Source organism: Mustela erminea, chromosome 4 (genome assembly GCF_009829155.1).
Source record: "Mustela erminea isolate mMusErm1 chromosome 4, mMusErm1.Pri, whole genome shotgun sequence".
Lineage (NCBI taxonomy): Eukaryota > Metazoa > Chordata > Mammalia > Carnivora > Mustelidae > Mustela > Mustela erminea.
Genome location: NC_045617.1, coordinates 143,381,873 through 143,400,336, shown reverse-complemented (window position 1 = coordinate 143,400,336; position 18,464 = coordinate 143,381,873). Strand labels below are relative to the sequence as shown.

The window sequence follows — 18,464 nt, the reverse complement described above, 5'->3', positions numbered from 1 at the left end:
GAGTCGCCCGACGCGGAGTCGGGAGGGGTGAGCACCCCTGGGGTACCAGTGCTGTGCGGAGCCCACGCCAGGCCGCCCAGTGCACTCTTCTCGGCGTGTTCCCGTCCTTCCAGCCCCGCAGCCCAATACTACTTCAGAACGTGAGGTGATTGATATGCACATTCTTGCTAAAGCATCTAATTCTGAAAACCCAGAACTCAGATTTTGCATGTTTCAGCGAGCAAGTCTGAACGGAAGACTGAGCTATGTCCTTTTTTTTTTTTTATTAGTAGAAGGGAAAATTGGGTCACTTCTAGGGGATGGAGAGCTTGACTCATTTCTGTTATCAGCTCCCGTGTGCACCACAGTTATGTTGTCACGTGCAACATATAATAAACAAGATGTTAAAAAGAAAAACCACCAGGTTTTTCTCTTCATTTACAAATGTAATCTTGTCTTCAACAATGTGTAAATTTCCTGGTTGGCTGATATATTTCAGCGTTTGGATTGCAGTTACTATATATGATGAAAAATGTATATTGTGCATTTTTTCTTAAGTATTTGATACAAATTAATATTTCTCAGTTGACATTGATTCACGTCTGCTGGCTTATTAATAACACACGAACAGATGTTTCTTAAATCTCTAGACTCCTAATTCTTTTTTCCAAAAGTTTTACCTTTCTAATTTCTTTTTTGATATGCACATTTAGGATTATTTTATTCCGAGCCGTTTATTTTTATTTATTTGTTTTTTTAGAGAGGCAGGTGAGAGAAAGGCAGAGAATCGCACGTGGATCCATGCTGAGCACGGAGATCATGACCTGAGCAAAAACCAGGAGTTAAGACGCCTCATTGACCGAGCCACCTGGGCGACCTGTTATTTTTGTATTTAATTGAATACAGTTGGTGCATATGATGATAGTTTCAGGTGTCCAACACAGTGACTCAAGGGTTACCGGCGCTGGGAAATGCTCACCACCAAAAAGTGTAGCTACCGTCACCGCATGAAGTGGTTACAGTATCACTGACTATTCCCCAAGCTGTACTTCTCCTCCTTCTGACTAACTTATTTTATAACTGCAAGTTTGTACCTCTCAATCCACTTCACCCTATTTGCTAACAGCTGGTCTAGGCTGGAAGGAAGCCTACTACTTAACGATGGTACCGCTACCAACAGTCATACAATGACGGCCACCAATCCTGAGCTGACCAGGTGGCCGGCCCTGACCAGCACTTGACACACATCAAGGCATTTGACCTTCATTCACAAGAGCCCCATGAGGTAGGAACCCCAGTTTGGGTGAGGGAGATGGGAGTGAGAGGGGAAATTATGCGCCCAGATCATCAAAGAATGGTGCGGTTGCATAGGGACCAAAAACCACGCTGAGAAGGAGGTCCTGAGATCTGTCTTGATGACCCCGGTCAGTACGTGATAAGTGCAAAACTTCCTCGGCCTTCCCTGAGCGGCAGATTTTGATCCTTTCTTCTCCAAGTTATGGGGAGGCTTCGAGGGGCCGATTCACCGTACACCGGGCGAGAAACCAGGCAGGGTTTCTGCAGGCTACGCACACCGTCTTTTCTCTATACCATCTCCCGAGGGTAGGAGCACAAGCTCTGGGGTTCCACGGGAGGGCAGGCATCCCGAAATTAAAATCAAGCTATGAGAAACCATTTGCTTTGAAAATCTCTACCATATTTTAGAGCGTTAATATATAGAAGATGTATCTATCTGCGCGATTCCATTTCTGCCCTACCTTCAAGTTCTAGTACAACAGTTCTCAATGGGGGTGGGGTCAAGTTTGCCCCCAGGAGACCCTGGCAATGTCCAGAGACAACCTTGACCATCATAACTGGAGGGGCTGCTGGCTTCAAGTGAGGGAGGCAGTCTCCCACCAAAACATCAGTGGTGCCTGAAATCCTGCTCCATTTTCAAATACCCTCAAGCTTTCTGTCCTCTTCCAAGTTTGGATGCCTAAGAAACTCTACCGATACCATCATCCGGCCTTCACTGTCTTTTATCTTGCCTTTATGACTGAAGAACATGTTCCATCTTGCCTTTCTCTTGATGAGGGCAAGGATATCCTGGTTGCCTCTGAATACCTCAGAACACAGGGGACTGCATTCTGCACAAAGTGAGGGTGTGTATCTGTCCAACACCATGGTTTCCCTGGAGGCGGGTAAAGATACTGAGACTTCAGACTCACCAACACTCAGGAGTTCCTAATGTGGAGGCGGAGGCAGGGCACTGACTAAATCAGGAACACACGTTTCCTATAAACGCTATCTCATTTAATCCTTCAAACCACTGAAGGAGACAGGAAACACTATTTTAGGTACCTTCAGCTCAGATGTCTAATTTGTAAAAGGTCACATGCTGGTAAGTGACAGAGCCTGTTTCTGAGGCCACATCTTCCAGCCTGTGCTCCTTCCCTGCCCCACCGCCACGGCCCCGGGCTCTGGGGCCGAGAGCCTTGTCTCCTACAGAGTCCCTCATTTCTGGGTGTCGGAGATGCTAACAGGGAAAACAGCAACGTGAAAGGTTGGAAACTTTACATGATCAGTGTGATCGTCACCAGTGTGGCTGCCCGACATAGCCACTAAATTGGTCAGTTCACGGAGTGCTGCAAATGGGCTTAAGTGCACGTTACATATTTAAAAATTAATTATAAAGATACTTGGAATTTACAGGAGTCTTTCCTTCAGAAGAGTACTCAAAGACTCATTTTTAAATGCTAATGTGCTAGAGCTTAAGAAAGTTCAAGATTTTTTTTTTCCTTTTTTTAATCAGCAAAATCAGAGAGCCTGGGAAATGACCGTCCAAAGAGGCATCTTGGTTCAAGACATAATTATGTGACCTTTCTTTTTATGCGCAGCACTCTCTAGCTGGGTCTCACCCTCGAGAGGGTGCAAACTGGGGGCTTTCTCAAAGCAGCCAGGAGCCAGGCCCAGACCATGTAGAGCACAGGATAAATAACGTCTGATGGCTGGTCTCTGGGAGTCCTGACAGTATTGATCCCCGAACCAACCTGATGGATCTGTCTCGTTTTCATATTACACAGGGAGAAGTGAAAACAGAGAAAGGTTTTTGTGGTACCATATTCATTTTGGTGGTTGTTGTTGTTTGTTTGTTTGTTTTTAAGTGAGGGAGACCAGCTCTTGGATCGTCATTGTTCTTCAAGACGCCCATCGTGGCCTCTTTTCCGAAGCCACGTTTGCAGTGCGTGGCCCTAGCCTCGTAGGAAACTGGATGGCCTGTGGCGTCACGCACAGATAACCATTCCCTCCCCACGGCGTGCGGCGCGATGGAAGACCCGCACAGCCGCATCCATTCCACAGTCCCAGGAGCGAAACCTCGGGGCCGTCTACAGTCCTTTTCCTTCTTTTTTTTTTAGAATCGCCCTCACTTTCATCCTGTCTCCTGAAATGGTCACTGTTGCTGTCCTGCTCCCAGACGCATGAGATCTACGGCGCCCCTGCCCTAAATGGTGTGACCTGGTTCCCTTCCCAGGGAGGCTTCTTGGCTTTGGGTTCCCTTGGTAACCTATTCCAGGCAGCCTAGACCCAAAAAAGCCTTCCTACTACAGGGTCAAGTAAATCCTCCGAGGGCACAACATGCAGCCTATCACATGGTACACTATGTTCCTAGCCTGCCCTGGTACCCGGCGTGCGGCAATCATACCCACTCCGACCTCCCAAGCCAAGGTTCTCTTTGGAGCCCCTTCCGGTTTCACCCACTTTGGGGTTTGGGTCATCCAGATGGTCTGCCTCCGCAAAGACCTGGAAATACAGGTGAAGGAACCACAAGGGGCGGGCCTGGGATCCAGTGCACCTGGCCCAGGTTTCCGGGATCTGCTGGCCTATTCCCTCCGAATGCGGAAGGAGTGGAGAGAACCCTAGAACACTCGACATAGGTTCTGCAGGCGGCTTTAGCCCTCGCCTGGCCGCTCCAGCTTCCAGAACCTTTGCCTGTGCTCCCCTACTTGCAGCGGTCTTTGCCAAACATCCCAGAAGATCAGGAGATCTTGCTATTTCTAATTGAAGAGGGCAGAGGGAAAAGCCTGGAACAAGTGCTACAGGCAGTTCCTACTATCAGGTAAGCTTGGAAAAACACCGGGCGACTTCTCAGGGACAGGCATCTTGAGTTTCTGCTATAGAATGAAAACCACGTCGGAGACCGTGGAGGATAAAAGCCAGGAATGAGCTGAGACTTTGCAGGCAGGCCCTTCGGGTTCCGTTTCCACGGCTCCCCTCATTAACCCCTCACGGTCTCTCCCCGTGCAGCACGAGCCTGATGATAATACCCACTTCACAGGCTGTTATGCGGATAATGTGCTAATGTGGGGAAAGCACTTAGTTCAGCGCCCTCCACACGCGGGCACTCAATAAACATTAGCTATTATTATCCCAAAGACCAGAGACTGCTGAGTGGCAGCCCTTAAGCCAAATCTGTCCTAGAGACCTATTTTGTTTGGCCTGCACATTTTCCTATTTAATCGAGCCAACATTTTAAAACTGTAGATTTCTGGCATTTTAAGAAGGTTGCAGATACGACAACACGCCAGGCCTGCCTTCCCCTCCGGCAGACACTGCCTAGGGCTGGGTCCCGGGGCCCCCCTTTGGATAGGGCATTTCTTCTGTGTTCAAGCCCAGCCCCCCCATCGCCCATCCTGCACCCCACCCCCCCCCCCCCCCCCGCAACGACCTCCCTGCCTGACCCTCGTAGGAAAGCCGGTCCCTATGCTGGACCAGGACTGCCAACACGGCCAAGGTTAGGTCCTGTTACTCCGCCATATTCACTTCAGCCCAGCTGGTCTCTCCCTCCCTGCCTGCCGCCTCAGGACGCGTCCCCAGCCACCAATCCTCCCTCTCCACCGAGCTCTGTGGTTCCGATGGACAGTGCGCAGCGAAATGAGCTGGGACACTTTGAAAAAAAGAGGAAAGTTCCCGTGTCCGGATCACACCTTCAGGAATTCTAATTAATGGGGGCGGGGGGGCCAAGTTCTGGCATTTTTTGAAAGTGCCCAGATGAATCGAACGTGCACCCTCGGGAGATCCGGGGCTGATGGCCCAAGAGCTCCCCGTCTCCCGGCCCGGCCGGCCCCTCCCGTGGACACCACGCCACTGAGGACCAGATGAGTCTTGTTTTCCTCCTGTTCCATCCTGCTCACGAGATCACCTTGTGTTTAAAGCCTGTCTCCCCAAATAGACCGTCAACTCCAGAGCGGGCAGGTCACGCCTCGGACTTCGGCATCCCCAGCAGAACGGCTGGGGTGCCGAGAGCACCAGAGTGTCCACTGCAAACGCGTCACCGCAATCTGGGTCTACGGGGTGGTAGGCACTGTGGGGACGACGCCACCGACCGGTTTCCTGGGGCCGCAGGGCACGAGGGCAGCATAGAAGCGGGCTGGACTGGGAGGACACGGAACCCACGAGCAGACGAAGGCACCCGAGGGGACCCTGCAGCCAGCTGAAATGCTGTGCGGGGCCAGCCGGGAGGCAGAACGGGAAAGGCAAGATTTCACTGGACCTCAAACGCCGGGGAAAAAAGGTTGCAATTAACCTGGTAAGTCACAGGAGCAGCCAAGGAAGGCTCAATACTGGCATCCTTCTAGAAGCCTGCCAGAGGGAGAGGTGAGGGGTGAGAGCGAGCTGGGGAGGGGCCAGGGAGGCCCAGAGGGCAGGCTGCCTGACTCTGGAGAGCAATGCGGCCCTCCCCCCACCACCGGACAGGGCCTCCACGCTGGCCGGGGTCCGCGGTGCTCAGACCCCCGATTTTTGCCATTCAGTCTCAAGCCATGGGCTTACCGTGCAGAAGTGAAATCACGCTCACGGCGCAATTCATGTTAGCAGAGCAACTTTATTAACACATTTAATTGGAGAAATGAAGATTTTCGTCATGATGCTACTAGGATAGTAGTAGAGTAGTCACGATTACTGCTCTTATAGTAAGAAGCTTGTTATTCAATCCAAGTCGATGCACGGCTTATAAAGACACAGACCCTAATGACCAGGTCAGGAGAAAACCGCCCCGCGCATCACGCCTCCTCCTCGTCACCACTTTTGTAGAGCTGTAACTGGGTTTAAGGGAACACCGGGCTAGTTAAGAAAACAGGCCACAAAGGACAGTGCAGGGGATGGCCGGGAAAGGGGAGCCGGGTCCTGCCGTGTAGCTAGGAACACTCTCAGCAGCGCACCCACGCACCAGGCCTTGCCCTAAGCACTTCACAAATAGAAACTCATGCAGTTTTCCTAAACCCCCAGGGGTTAGGAACTCTGTACTAGGTACTATGATCTTCCCATTTTACAGGTGAGGAAACTGAGATGCAAGGGTTGGTACTAAGTCCCAAGTCACAGAGCTGGTGTGCAGAGCCAGAGTGAGAACCCAGGCCCTCTGGCCTCCACCATCTGACCCTCATACCTTCCCTTCTGGCCTGGATTCAAGGTGAGGGTACCCTGTGGTACACATGAGCCTCCCCCTCCCTCTCTCCTAAGGCCTACTGGACCCAGCAGGGCTCAAAGGGGATGGGGTTTGGGCCCCCAGGGCTACAGCTCTGATTTCCTAGCTCTAGAGCCTCGGAGCATCAGAAACAGCAGTGGGCAGAGGGGGTGAGCCCTCCGGGCTGAGTTCCCTTCCAGTGACCCCAGTGTCCAGAGCCACAGCCACTGGGGTCACGAAAACTAGAGCATGTCCACGGAGCCAGAAGGCTTTCCGGGACAGCCAGGCATGGGCTGGCCCAGAGGACCAAGGGCATTCGGCTTCTCCCTGCCTGGAAGACGGACTCCGTTTACCAAAATATCTTCAGGGAAAAAGTTTCCCTGACAAGCAGAACTGCGGTCTCGGTGCTCCTGAGCACTCCTGGCCTCTTGGCCATCTCTGCACGCGGCCCCCGCGGGTCTGTGGGGGACACACAGGCCACAGATCCCAGCCCCTAACGACAGGATGAACTACAGCCTCACCTCAGATCAGGTTTCACTTTTAGGCTCCAGGGCTTGAAGTGATTCTATTTTTAAGTTTCCTCAGTTCCACCCATAAAAGAAGACATTTTAATGAAACGGGTTCTGGGTTTTAGGGGATGGGGACTTCCTCCGAAAGCGTTAACTGACCAGCCACTCGGTTCAGTCAGGAGTGTCTCCTGCGGGAAGAGCCTCTAGTCCCGCGTGACCGAGCAGACACCTCCGAAAACCTGTCCAGTTACTCTGGACATGGACGGCCCCGGACGAAACTTCCAGCACCAGAGCCATCTGGTGCCCCTGCCCTGAAGAAACTTTCAAAAGTCCTCTTAGCTTCTTGTCTCTGTACAAGTTTCCCCTTTCCAGAACCAGAAATGTCAGATACACGAAGAACACGCTTGTCAGTAACAAAGCTTTAAAAACACTATCACGTTGTTGTAAGAGTCCATCATTCCATTTAAAAAAATTTCCTTTCACTGAACATCTAAAGTCACTTCGCTTACTCCGAATAGTTGACAATGAGTTGTTACTCCAAGACCAACTGTTCAAAGGATACTTCCATATGTGCACGTTTACCAAAAAAAAAAAAAAAAAAAAAAAAAAGTAACCCCTCCTGAAGGCCACCTAAAATGTACTCTATACATCCAACTTTTCCCATAGAGACATCGTTAACTTTTTCTTGGTGAATGAGGTTTCCTCTAAGGATTCAAGTCTCCAATTTCAGTCCTGGCTTGGCCATGAGCTAGCTTGTGACCTTGGGCAAGTAACTGAACTCCACTGGGGCTGAATTTCTTCACCTGCAAAATGAAGGGGACCGGGTCAGAGAAGGACTCTGTCACGTTACGGCTCTGAACGCCACGAGTCGAACGAAGACCATGGGAAGCATCGATTGTCGCGTTACAGCTCTGAACGCCACCAGTCGAACGAAGACCATGGGAAGCATCGATTGTTGCCTGAGCTCACCTGGAGCCTTATTCTTCGGGACTGTGGCGTTATCCGAATATTCCCTGGACCCCACAGCTAGTGCCCCAGACAGTTGGGCCATAGTCACTTATAGTTGACCCTTGAACAATCCATGGGTCCACTTCTACGAGTTTTTACTTATTTCTTCTTTGCAGTGCTTGCAGTGTCTTTTTCTGTTCCTTGGGCTTTTCTTAACAACATTTTCCTTCCTCGGCCTTATTTTAACACTGTATGTAATACACGGGCAAAATCCATGTTAACTGTGTTATTAGGGAAAAGTTTTCAATGAGCAACAATCGCGCCTCGGATAAACCGCACTGGCTACGATGCTGCCACTGCGCAAAGCTTAAACTGTGTTACTAGGAATCAGTTATTAACTATTGGTAGTTAAGTTTTGGGGGGAGGAGTCGGAAGCTCTACTCAGATTTCTGACTGCGTGTGCGTGTCCGTGTGCGTGTGTGCGCACTGTTCAAGGGTCAACCATAGTTTTCTTTCCATTCCTTCCCTATCCCATCAGCGGTCGATTCTCCCCATCAGCCTCCAGTGGGCACAGACCCCCGCCTTAGCTCTCAAATCTAAGTCATGGTCTGCTTTGCTCAGGTTCTCTCCAGCAAAGCAAAGGGCATGGCCTTGGTGATACAATCTGGCAGCCAGTGGGCTTTATTTCCTCTTGTTCAAAGCAATACTGCAGGTGATTGTGGCCGCCATGGCCACAGACTGACCCCCCAGTTAAGGTCCAGGGAAGGCTAAGAATGCATTCTTGCAACTCGTACATTCCTGGAGTTCTCAAGACACACTGCTTTATGGGGGGGGGGGGGGGGGGCGTTTGAAACAAAAGTGACAACAGAAAATGAACCAATTTCCTTCTTATTAGAGCAAAAGCGCTGTGCCTTATGCATAGACATTAACCGCCCTCCTGGGTTTCCTGTCCCCACCTCAGCTGTTGCTTTTCTAAGCTTTCTAAGTCTAACTTTTCTTTGTGTAAGATACATTTTCCAAGTCACTCTATAAGCCAAAAGAGCGGATCAGAGTAGGAGGAAAGAGATAGCATTAGTGGTTTCCTATATTTACTGCTTTCCTAGTTTATCTTCCCTTCTTAGTCCCATGAAAAATGATTAGTAAAAAAAAAAAATGGTTCTTAGTAATTATAAATATAGTCCCTAAAACACTATTTTTAAGCTGCTAACAAGCATGAAAATACGCATTAAACCACATGCTTAGTACCTCCAAGAATTCAGGAAAGTTCCTCTCTTTAAAAACCAAATGGAAACAGAGGATCTGATAAGAACTGAAATCTGCTTCTACGCTTTGCACTCTTTGGGGTGGTTTCACGGGCACGGAGACGGAACTCGATATCCCAAGCACAGGCCCATTGCTGGCTTTCTCTCATCTTGGGTTCAACAACGTTAGCGAGAAATAAGGTGGATGCAAAGGAGTGGGAGCTGGTGACCCTGGCGAAGGGGACAGATGGAGGACAAGTAAATCTTGGGAAATCAGAAAAACAAAACGATGGATATCTGAAGCTTTGCCAAATGGGTCCCAGTCCTATGGAAAGGGGGTCGAAGGCACAGGTGGGATACCTTCGGGGAAGGCAATCAAGACAGAGGAGGTTTCATTTGTCTTGTTTTTAAAGTAGGCTCCATGCCCAGCCCAGCGTGGAGCCCAACACAGGGCCTGAACGCGCGACCTGGAGATCAAGACCTGAGCTGAGATCAAGAGTGGGACGCGTAACCAACTGAGCCACCCCGGCGCCCCAAGACACAAAAGGTTAAAGAAAACTACTGCGTGAGATCTCTGAGAAAGGAGAAAACAGCAACTCCCCCCCCCACCCCCTCCAGCCTTTAAATCTCCAGGTGCTGCTGTTTATTCACGCCTAAGCGTTGAGTATTATTTTCTGTTTTCAAGTTAGCTTTACACGGCACAACATTAATCTCAGAATCTACTCTTCCAAGAGTTACACAAGTGACGACTTATAGGGAAAAAAAAAAAAATCCTTTCCTGTTCGCGAGCTTGGGTTCCTTGGCTCACAGTGGCACAGTTAAGGGTGCTTTGTTTCATAGGATGATTAGAGGGGCACCCTTGGTACTGATTATAGAGGAGCTATTTGTACTGCCCAAGTCTGGGCACTGCATTATGTTAAAACTTCCCTTTTGGGGTATGTAGTGACTAAAAATTCTCTCCTAGTTTAAACTTGGCACCAACCATGTATCTCAGCAGAAACAAGATTATTGAGTATAGAACCACAGGAACCCGGCGTTTTTCTTTCATACTTGCACAGGAAAAAGCAGACCCAGCTATAGCATCTCTGGTTTGCCCATTCTCACACCGAGATTTCAAGTGCTGTGGGTTCTTTCCCCAAGTATAATCAGGAGGCTGCTGTGACTGCATTAAATTAAATCAGATGTGAAAGGCTACTAGTCTCTCACATGAATAGATCCCAAATTTTCTAGAAGGAGGATGAACTAAATTGCACCTGCTTTTTTAGAAGAGGTGGGAAATGAGGAAGCCCCTTCTGCTTCAGAAAATAGCACTCTGGCTGCGGTCCTCGACAGCGCTCCCATCTCCCATAGTCCACCCGCTGAAAAGGAGGTTACCTAGAGCACGCCTCGGCCTTGCTGACAGCTGAAAGCCAGGGGGCACAGACGGCACCCACAAGGGAGCAGGTCCGTGGGGTCAGGGGAGAGGTGGAGGCTGGCGAAAACGTGAGGATGAGTTGATCTAAACTGATCACTGCTCGGGGCACAAGAACATGTACAGGCCGTTAACACTATCTCTATATAGTCCTGTCCTACGGACATGTCCCTGTTTTACCCATGGTTCAAGAGCCAGGTTCTGCTTGAGGGGCGCCTGGGTGGGTCAGTGGGTTAAGCCTCTGCCTTCAGCTCAGGTCATGATCTCAGGGTCCTGGGATCGAGCCCCACATCGTGCTCTCGCTCAGCGGGGAGCCTGCTTCCCCCTCTCTGCCTGCCTCTCTGCCTACTTGTGGTCTCTGTCAAATAAATAAATAAAATCTTAAAAAAAAGAAAAACCCAAATGAATTTGGTATCCTCAATTACATATCACCTTAGAAAACTTTCAACCCTTTTACTCTCATATGGAAAGAAGGGCGTGTATGCAAAGTCTTGCACTGTTTCTCTAAGTTATAAAAGAAATAACATTTTTGAATGCTGATTTTGTTGGATATCTATTTGCCTGGCACTGTGGGAAGAGTTTTACATGCATATCATACTGAACCCTTCAAAAGAAAAAAGAACCTCAGTCTAAACCTTGCTATTGTTCCTATTTTACAGAAGAGGAAAGCTTTGCAGAAATTAACTGATTTGCCTAAGATCATAAAACTTGTAAATAATAGCAGTAAGATAGCTAGTAAGGAGTACTCATATATTTTCTCCCACTAAAAAAAGGTGAGGATCTGTTCCTGTAAAAAGTTGTTACACATCCTTGAGAATTGGAACCAGGTGGGTCTACAAATCTGGCCAGCAGAACAGAGTTCTCAACCTCTTCTTGGACACAAAGTGTTTAAATGGTTTCTGTGCTCAGCCAATCACTTAGCTATCCCCAAGCTATCTTCTGCCTCAGGGAAAGAAGATGAACAAAATTTCAAGACTTAAATAAAAGTCTAATATAATTTTGATAAGAAACTCAAACCTTATCTTCAGTGCTCCTGACTGTGGAGTAATAATCTCATGGAAAGAAAGAAAAAGTTTTGAAATAACTTGGAAGACAGGATCATTTTTATACTTTAAAGACAATGAACTACATGTAAGTTTGGCTAGACAGTTTTGGAGTCTTGACAAGCAGGCTAAGATTCAAAAAAACAAAAACAAAAACAAAAAACCCAGCAATCTGGTGGTCCCATAATTTCTCATTATCAAAACTACTCTTCCATAAATCTGAATGCAATCCAAGAAACATGTCAATAGCTGGCTGTCTCAGATTAGGTTTATGATATAGTAGAACTGTGTAAGGGGTCAGTAAGCTTGAAAAAATACGCTAAACGTGTTGAGGTGGTCAGACGAAGTTAACAGTACTTGATGCTAAAAGCATGGAATATTCTTGTGCCTGAGATCCAGCATCCTGGATACAGTATATGAGCAGGCACCGCACTCTATCTCCCCCCTGCTGGCAGACCCTTGTCACTAAAAAACGATGAGCTTCTTTGAGACTATATGAGACTATATCACACATCCTCAGCAAGTATCTGCCAGACTGGAACGCAGTTAGGATCCAACCATGGGAGAAATTGGAAAGAGTAAGGGAATTACAAAATTTTCATTATTCCACAGCCCATCTCATTTCCCAAAGTGCTGCCTAGGTACTGACTTCCTTAAAGAGCCCTGCAAAATCCCGATTCTCCAAAAAAAAAAAAAAAAAAATAATAATAATAATAATACACCCATCTGGAACTGAGACAAGGTGAGGTCAACGACTGGTATTCTCAACCACAGGCGACTCGGGTTCGTTTCTAGCCTCGTGATGGAGGAGGGGAATGATAGAGAGAGAAAGGGAGAAAGGGGAGAGAGCTCCGGGCCACACTTCTTTCTAGTATCAACAAAAAGAGAAGCCGCATACTGACCTAAATCATCTCTCAAAGGCGCTTTATACATTACAGGGACAAAGGGAGGGGGCGGCGGGTGGCCTGGGAATCCTACAGACACCCTACCCTCTGACCCGCCCCCCTCCCCCTCCAGCACAAGGGAAGCAAGACAGAAAACAGAGCTCAACTCGGCCATTGGCGAGAAGCCCCCCCTCCGCTTTTCGATCGCCCATCCATCGGCCCCCTAGGAAAATAACACACGTAAACACCATACCCACCCCCCGGGGCGGACACTCCCGGCCCGAGGCTCCTTGAACCGGAGGCCGGGGCATTTACTTAGTTAGATTTTTCTTGCTTACTCATTTCCCTCAAGCACCCAACCCCCCGTTCCCACTCCAAAACCCCGCTCAACCGCCTACCCCCACGGCTTCAGCCCCCAACAGAATCCGGTGCCCCCGCGGCGGCCGCAGCCCCCCGAGCCGTCCCGGTCACTAACCTGCTGCTGTAAGGGCATTTCCGAAACCAGCCTGGCTCCGGGGGAGGTGGGGGGGGGCCGGCTGGAGAGGGGGCCCGGAGGGCCGAACAGACCGGCGGCGCCGGGCGAGGGCGGGCGCCCGTGGCCGGGGGGTGGGGGGGTGGTTAGGGCGAGCAGAGGGAGGGTGGCCGTGCCGGGGGCGGGTGCGAGGGCGCCGGGACCGTCCCAGGCCAGGGAGCCGGCAAGCAGGAGGAAGTGGGTGCCCCCCTCTCCCCCTCCAGCGCCCCCTCCCGCCGCCGCCTCCTCCCCAGTCACAGGCGCGTCCTCCGCGCACGTGTGCGAAACGTCACCGGCGGGTCCCGGGGAGAGGGACAGACCCAGGCGGCGGGACGGGAACACGGCTGCCCCCGCCCTCCGTCGCCGGGGGGCGGGGAGGGGGACAGGGCGGGGAAGGAAGGGGCAAGGGGAGAGGCGGGTCAAGGGCAGGCCCGGGGCCCGGCGAGGAAGGCCCGGGCGCTCGGGCCACGCGGGCGCCGCCGCGGACGCCGCCAGGATGCGCCCAGGCCGGGGCGCCTGGCCGCGAGTCCCTCACCCCCGGACAGCCCACGCCCCAGCTCGCACCCGGCTTCCAGACCCACCTCCCTCGCCACCTCTCTCCGCCTCCCCCAGCCCCTTTGTTGCCGGGAGTTACAGATCCCCAAATGTGTCAAGCGCCGCATGGCAGAGCCCCTGCGCCCCGAGCACGCTTTGGGGACCCCCGGCAGCCAACGGGCCTCCGAGGCCGGCGGGGGGCCGTCACCCCCACAGTCTCCCAGTTTCCAGCCCCCAGAGTCCCCCACTCCCCAGTTCACGACTCCCTCCCCCACCCCCTTCTCCATCCGGGGCGTGACCCCTTCCTACGCCCGAGAAAGAGGAAGCTTCGAGTTGGAGGGGAGGGGAGGGTGGGGGTAGGGAAAAGTGCAGGAAAAGAACGGGGGGGCCGCCAAAAGTTTCGGAGTGTTTGACGTGGTCCGCGCCAACGCACTCCCCGCCGCCCCGCGCGCCTGGCGGAGCCCCCCGACCCTCCGGGCGCAGAGGGGAGTGCACAAGTCGAACAATAAAACCCAGCCGGAGGGGCAGCCGCCGAGGCCCGCGACGCTCGGCCCCGCGCTGTCCCGGGGCGGCCCGCAGCGCGCCCACCACCCCGCGCCCTGCGAGCCCACCTCCCGCCCGGGCTGGGGACGGTGGGAACGGGAGGGCATTACCGGAGGGCCGCCGCCGCCGCCGCTGCCGCCGCGTCCCAGCGCTGGTGGCTGCTGCAGCAGCCCGGCTCTGCTGGAGGGTCCGTGCGGCGTGGTGTAGAGGAGGCTGCCGGCGGTCTGCTCCGCGCCGGGGGCACTGGGGAGGAGGGGGCCGGCGGCGACGGCGCCGCTGTGGAGGGAGGAGGTACAGGAGGTGGTGGAAGTGTTCGTGGTGAGGATCTGGATGTACGCGCCCGGGGCGGCAGCAGCGGCGGCGGCGGCGGCGGCGGCGGCGGGGAAGCCGGGGCTGGCTAGCAGTGCCCTTTTGTCCATGGAGGCTGCAGCGGCGGCGGCGACGACAGCCGCCCCCTCCCCACCCCCGGCGGTCACCAGGTACTGCTCCAGGGCGGGCTGGATCCCCTTTCTCATCTCTCGCTCCTGCTCTTTTTATTGCTATGGTATATTAATGTATTGTTTTCAATTTCTTTATTATTTGCAGTCGGAGTTTCCAAGTCTCTCCTCCTTCTCTCCTCCCCGCCCGGCGCTTCCGAGCCCCTTCTCTCTCTTTTCTTTTTATTTTTCCGCACCGCACGGGCCCCGGGGGCCAAAAATAATCGGGGCTCTGGAGAGAGGAGGGTCCCGGCCGCACGGATATCGGGCCCCGAGGGGGGATGGAGGCGTCGGGGGCGGCCGATGCAACGGATTGCGAGGCGGCGGCGGCAGCCCGGGTGCTGCGGCCGGCAGCTGAAAAATGGCTCCAGGAAGCTGCTGCTGACAATGAATGAAGGGATACGGTTTACGCGCCAAGGTCCTCCCGCGAAACTCAGATTTCCCGCCGGCTTTTCAAACCATATTTGCATATCCCCGCCCTCCAACCCGGCGAGGCCCGTTCCCACAGCCCATTGGGCCGCTGCCTCCTTACTTAACTCCCAATCGCGGCGCAGGGCCGCGACTTGCCGGTTTCCGTTGGCCACCGTGCATCATGGTTACCGGGGCTACAGAGGCTCTATTTGCATAGGCCTCCTTGATTGGTCGGGGGAGAGCAGGGTTTTTTAGGAGGTGGGGCCAAGCCTTCCCTTCTCTCCCACGGAAAACCACGCCTTGTCCAAGCTCCGCCCGGTCCCCGCCCGCGCGTCGGGCGGGGGCTGCTGACCTGGGCAGGCGCTCAGCGCCCCGCAGACTCAGTGAGGATCCGGTCTGGAGCGCAAGTTTCGCTTTTAGAAATAGTCAAGGTGACCAAGGGGACACTCGCTGGAATTCTCTTTCCTCTGGCCAGTCAGTGTAGTAGATGTGCACGAGCTGGAGGTTCTCCCAAATACGTTCCAAAGGCAAGTTGGACCACGCGGACGATGCCCGGCAGGTGGGCTCGGAGCCCTTTAAATCGTGGGTTTCTCTTTTCCTGAATTCCAACCAATGCGGCGGCGAGAGCTGATCCCGAGGCCCAGGCTGATCGACAGAAGCATGTGGGCAGACGGGATCGTGGGGGCAGAAGGTTGGGCTGACGCTATTGCGGGCACCACTTGAGTTAGCATTCCAGATCCTTCCTGGTGGCTTCATTAAGAGCCTGGATGGGGTCGAAGTGACAATTAACTCTGCAAGGTCTTGGAGCGAAAGCTTACCACGAGTGTTGGTTTGAGTCCCGCGGATGCCCCTCCCCCCCGACCCCTCCCGGTCCGGGAGCACCCAGGGCATTTAATCAGGGCTAACCTAGGGCTGATCTGCGTGTTTCTAATCCGCCAGGCAGGAACCCGAAGAAGTGCACGCTTCGCACGGTGACGTCTTGCTCCCAGCCAACGCTGCGCGCCCAGACACCGGCGCTTGACAGTCTCGGTTTCCTACCAAGTTCTCCGTCAGAAAGCAAACGCGGCGATCGAGACTCATTCCAAAACATTTTTAAAGACTTTTTTTTTTTTTTTTTAGCATACCATAAATGCACCCAAAGTCTATTTGGCCGAATGGACTTCTGCATGGATGCAACTGTTCATGGGTCTTAAAATCGAAGATTGCCCCTGTGAGACTGCACAGGAAAAGGGACCCCTGCAGGAATGTGGGGAAAGGTGTACGTGTCAGTCGTCATTTACCATTCCAGTCTCTGAGAATTGTACAGAATAGCCGCTAAGCTGGTGTTCACGGGGTGATGAGGGTTGCGATTCTTCGTGTCCCGATCCAAAACTTTATTATGGTTATGATTCTTATTATTAATAGTAATTTCCAAAAACGCATATACTCAGTATTACGAAAGGCCTGGACAGATAGGTCAGTGGAGGCTCAGACTCCTAAATACTTCAGTCCTATTACCTGGTCAAACCTGGCCTCTGGCTCAGGAAGGTTTTGCGCTTGCATGCTGGCTAGTTGAGGACACGTGGCCTAGTCCCCAAACATTTACTGACACCTATCATAAAACTGACGCTCTCTTTAGGGCAGATTAGATGGTACTCAGAGGGCATCAATTCTTTTGGACTAGAGGTGTAATGTATTAGCGGTTTCCCTGATTCTGTTCCATGGATGCTGCTTTCCACCATGGGTGGGAAAAGAACCCTAGTACTGTCACTAGGTGGATATTACCCGCTGTGGGACATGGCTGGCGGCGTGCTTGTGGTGGTGGCAGTGAGGGTTGTGGGAGAGTCGTGACGGACCTGCATTTTTATGATGAGAGACAAGCCCAGGGTTTGGAACTATATGCAAAATCCCAGCTACAGCGCCCAGCGAGGGATTACGATGACATCCACAGAGGACTGTGTTCACACAATCCAGATCCACACTGGTGATTCTGGTTTAGAAAGCTTTGACATCCTTCTCCTTTAGCCAAGCTATATTTTTAATGTAGGGTATTTGGTCGAAAGCAAACGTTTTGTCCTTAGGTCTCCCGGCAGACAATAAGATGCTAAAATTTGAGGTAGGCTATTGATTTGTGGACAGGGAGCATGTTTTGGTCGAAAGATAATGGGCTTTGGAGCCACTTACTAGTTATATAACTTTAATCTCTAAAAGCCTGTTTTCTCGTATGTTCTCTGGGAACTCCTATTGCAGTGCCCATATTACAAGGTCATGATGAAAGAGGCAATAATAAATGTAAAGCACCGGGCGTATAGCATAGCAGGCGTTCGATAAGTGGGAGCTATTTATGATTCTGTTTATTTGTGTGACTGTGCTTTGTAGCTCTGTGTCGTCCAATCTGACTCCCAGCCTCAAATCTTCCCTTTTGCCCTTGGATGTTCACTGGCCGCGCAGCTTACCTTTGTCCCAGAGTAGGAGCACTGGCATGTTCTGGTTAGTAGGGATTCCGGAATCCTGACCCAGAAGTGCAGGGTAATAAAATAAAGTCATCTCTGCTGCCTGTCCCACTCCCATCTCAGTGGCTCCTGGCTGGCTCCTAAGTCTGAGCCTTCCTATCCTTCTCTAGAAGGTCAGACCGATCTGGACTAGAGCCAAACTGCTTTTGCCAATCAGCACCCCCTTTCTCTTGCTTCGACAGTGGCCCAGGCAGCTAGCTGTTACAAAATGGGCCTGCATAGTTGGTTTGAATGGTGGCCCCTCCAAAAATCATGTCTTTATCCTTACCCCTAGAACCCATAGTGTGGACATAGTTGGAAAAAGGATCTTTGCAGATGTAATTAAGTCAAGAATCTCAAGATCCTTTTGAACTACCTGGGCGAGCCCAAAGTCCCGCGACAAATAAATCCAATGACCAATGTCCTTGGAAGAGACACCCAGCGGAAAGACACAAAGGAGGAGAGACTTTGAGAAGGTGGAGTCAGAGACCGGAATGAGCAGCTCCAAGTCAAGAAATGCCAGCAGCCACCAGAAGCCATGAGAGGCAAGGGATAGAATCTTCCACAGAGCCTGTGGCAGAAGCAGAGCCCTGCCGACACCCAGATTTAGGACTTTTGCCCTCTGGACCGGTGAGAGAATAAATTTCTGTTGTTCTGAGCTACGCAGTTTGCGATAATTTATTATGGCAGCCCTGGGGGACTAATTCAACCTGTTAGCCTGCCTACCCGAATCTCCAACCTCTTCGCCGCTACTCACGTTGTTCTGTGCTGCTGCCAAGGGACCATTCCTTGCTGGATACCAGTGACACTAATTGTCAGCCGGGGCTCGAGCCCCTGCTGAAGACTTTCCAAAGTAGACTTGTTGCAGACTTGTTGCAGGAGTTCGTCCAAATGCAGGTTCCTGAGCTCTCCCCAGTCCTAATGAGCTGGAATCCTTTGAGGCAGGGCCCAAGAATCTTATTTAACAAGTCCCTCCAGGTTAATATCTTCAGGTATTAGAGGTTGAGAGCCCAAGTCAGCCGTGTGACCTTGGCCTTCTTCCCCTGATTTCCTATTCTGGCTAC

The 18,464-nt window shown here is 51.8% G+C and overlaps 1 protein-coding gene and 1 pseudogene across 3 annotated transcripts in view; both read right to left on the bottom strand.

The window, feature by feature from the left end:
• E2F3 (E2F transcription factor 3) overlaps window positions 1-14,655 on the bottom strand; it is a 74,153-nt gene extending 59,498 nt beyond the window's left edge. For 2 of the 3 annotated variants that reach the window (XM_032341213.1, XM_032341214.1), the window contains exon 1: window positions 14,153-14,655. In XM_032341213.1, coding sequence (XP_032197104.1) covers window positions 14,153-14,557 — 405 coding nt within the window. In that variant the 5' untranslated portion in view covers window positions 14,558-14,655. Of the gene's footprint in view, window positions 1-12,929; window positions 13,490-14,152 lie in introns of those variants that run through there. The other variant, XM_032341215.1, reaches the window with a different exon arrangement.
• Window positions 8,125-8,243, bottom strand: LOC116589504 (annotated as a pseudogene).
• Window positions 14,656-18,464: the final 3,809 nt, after the last annotated feature.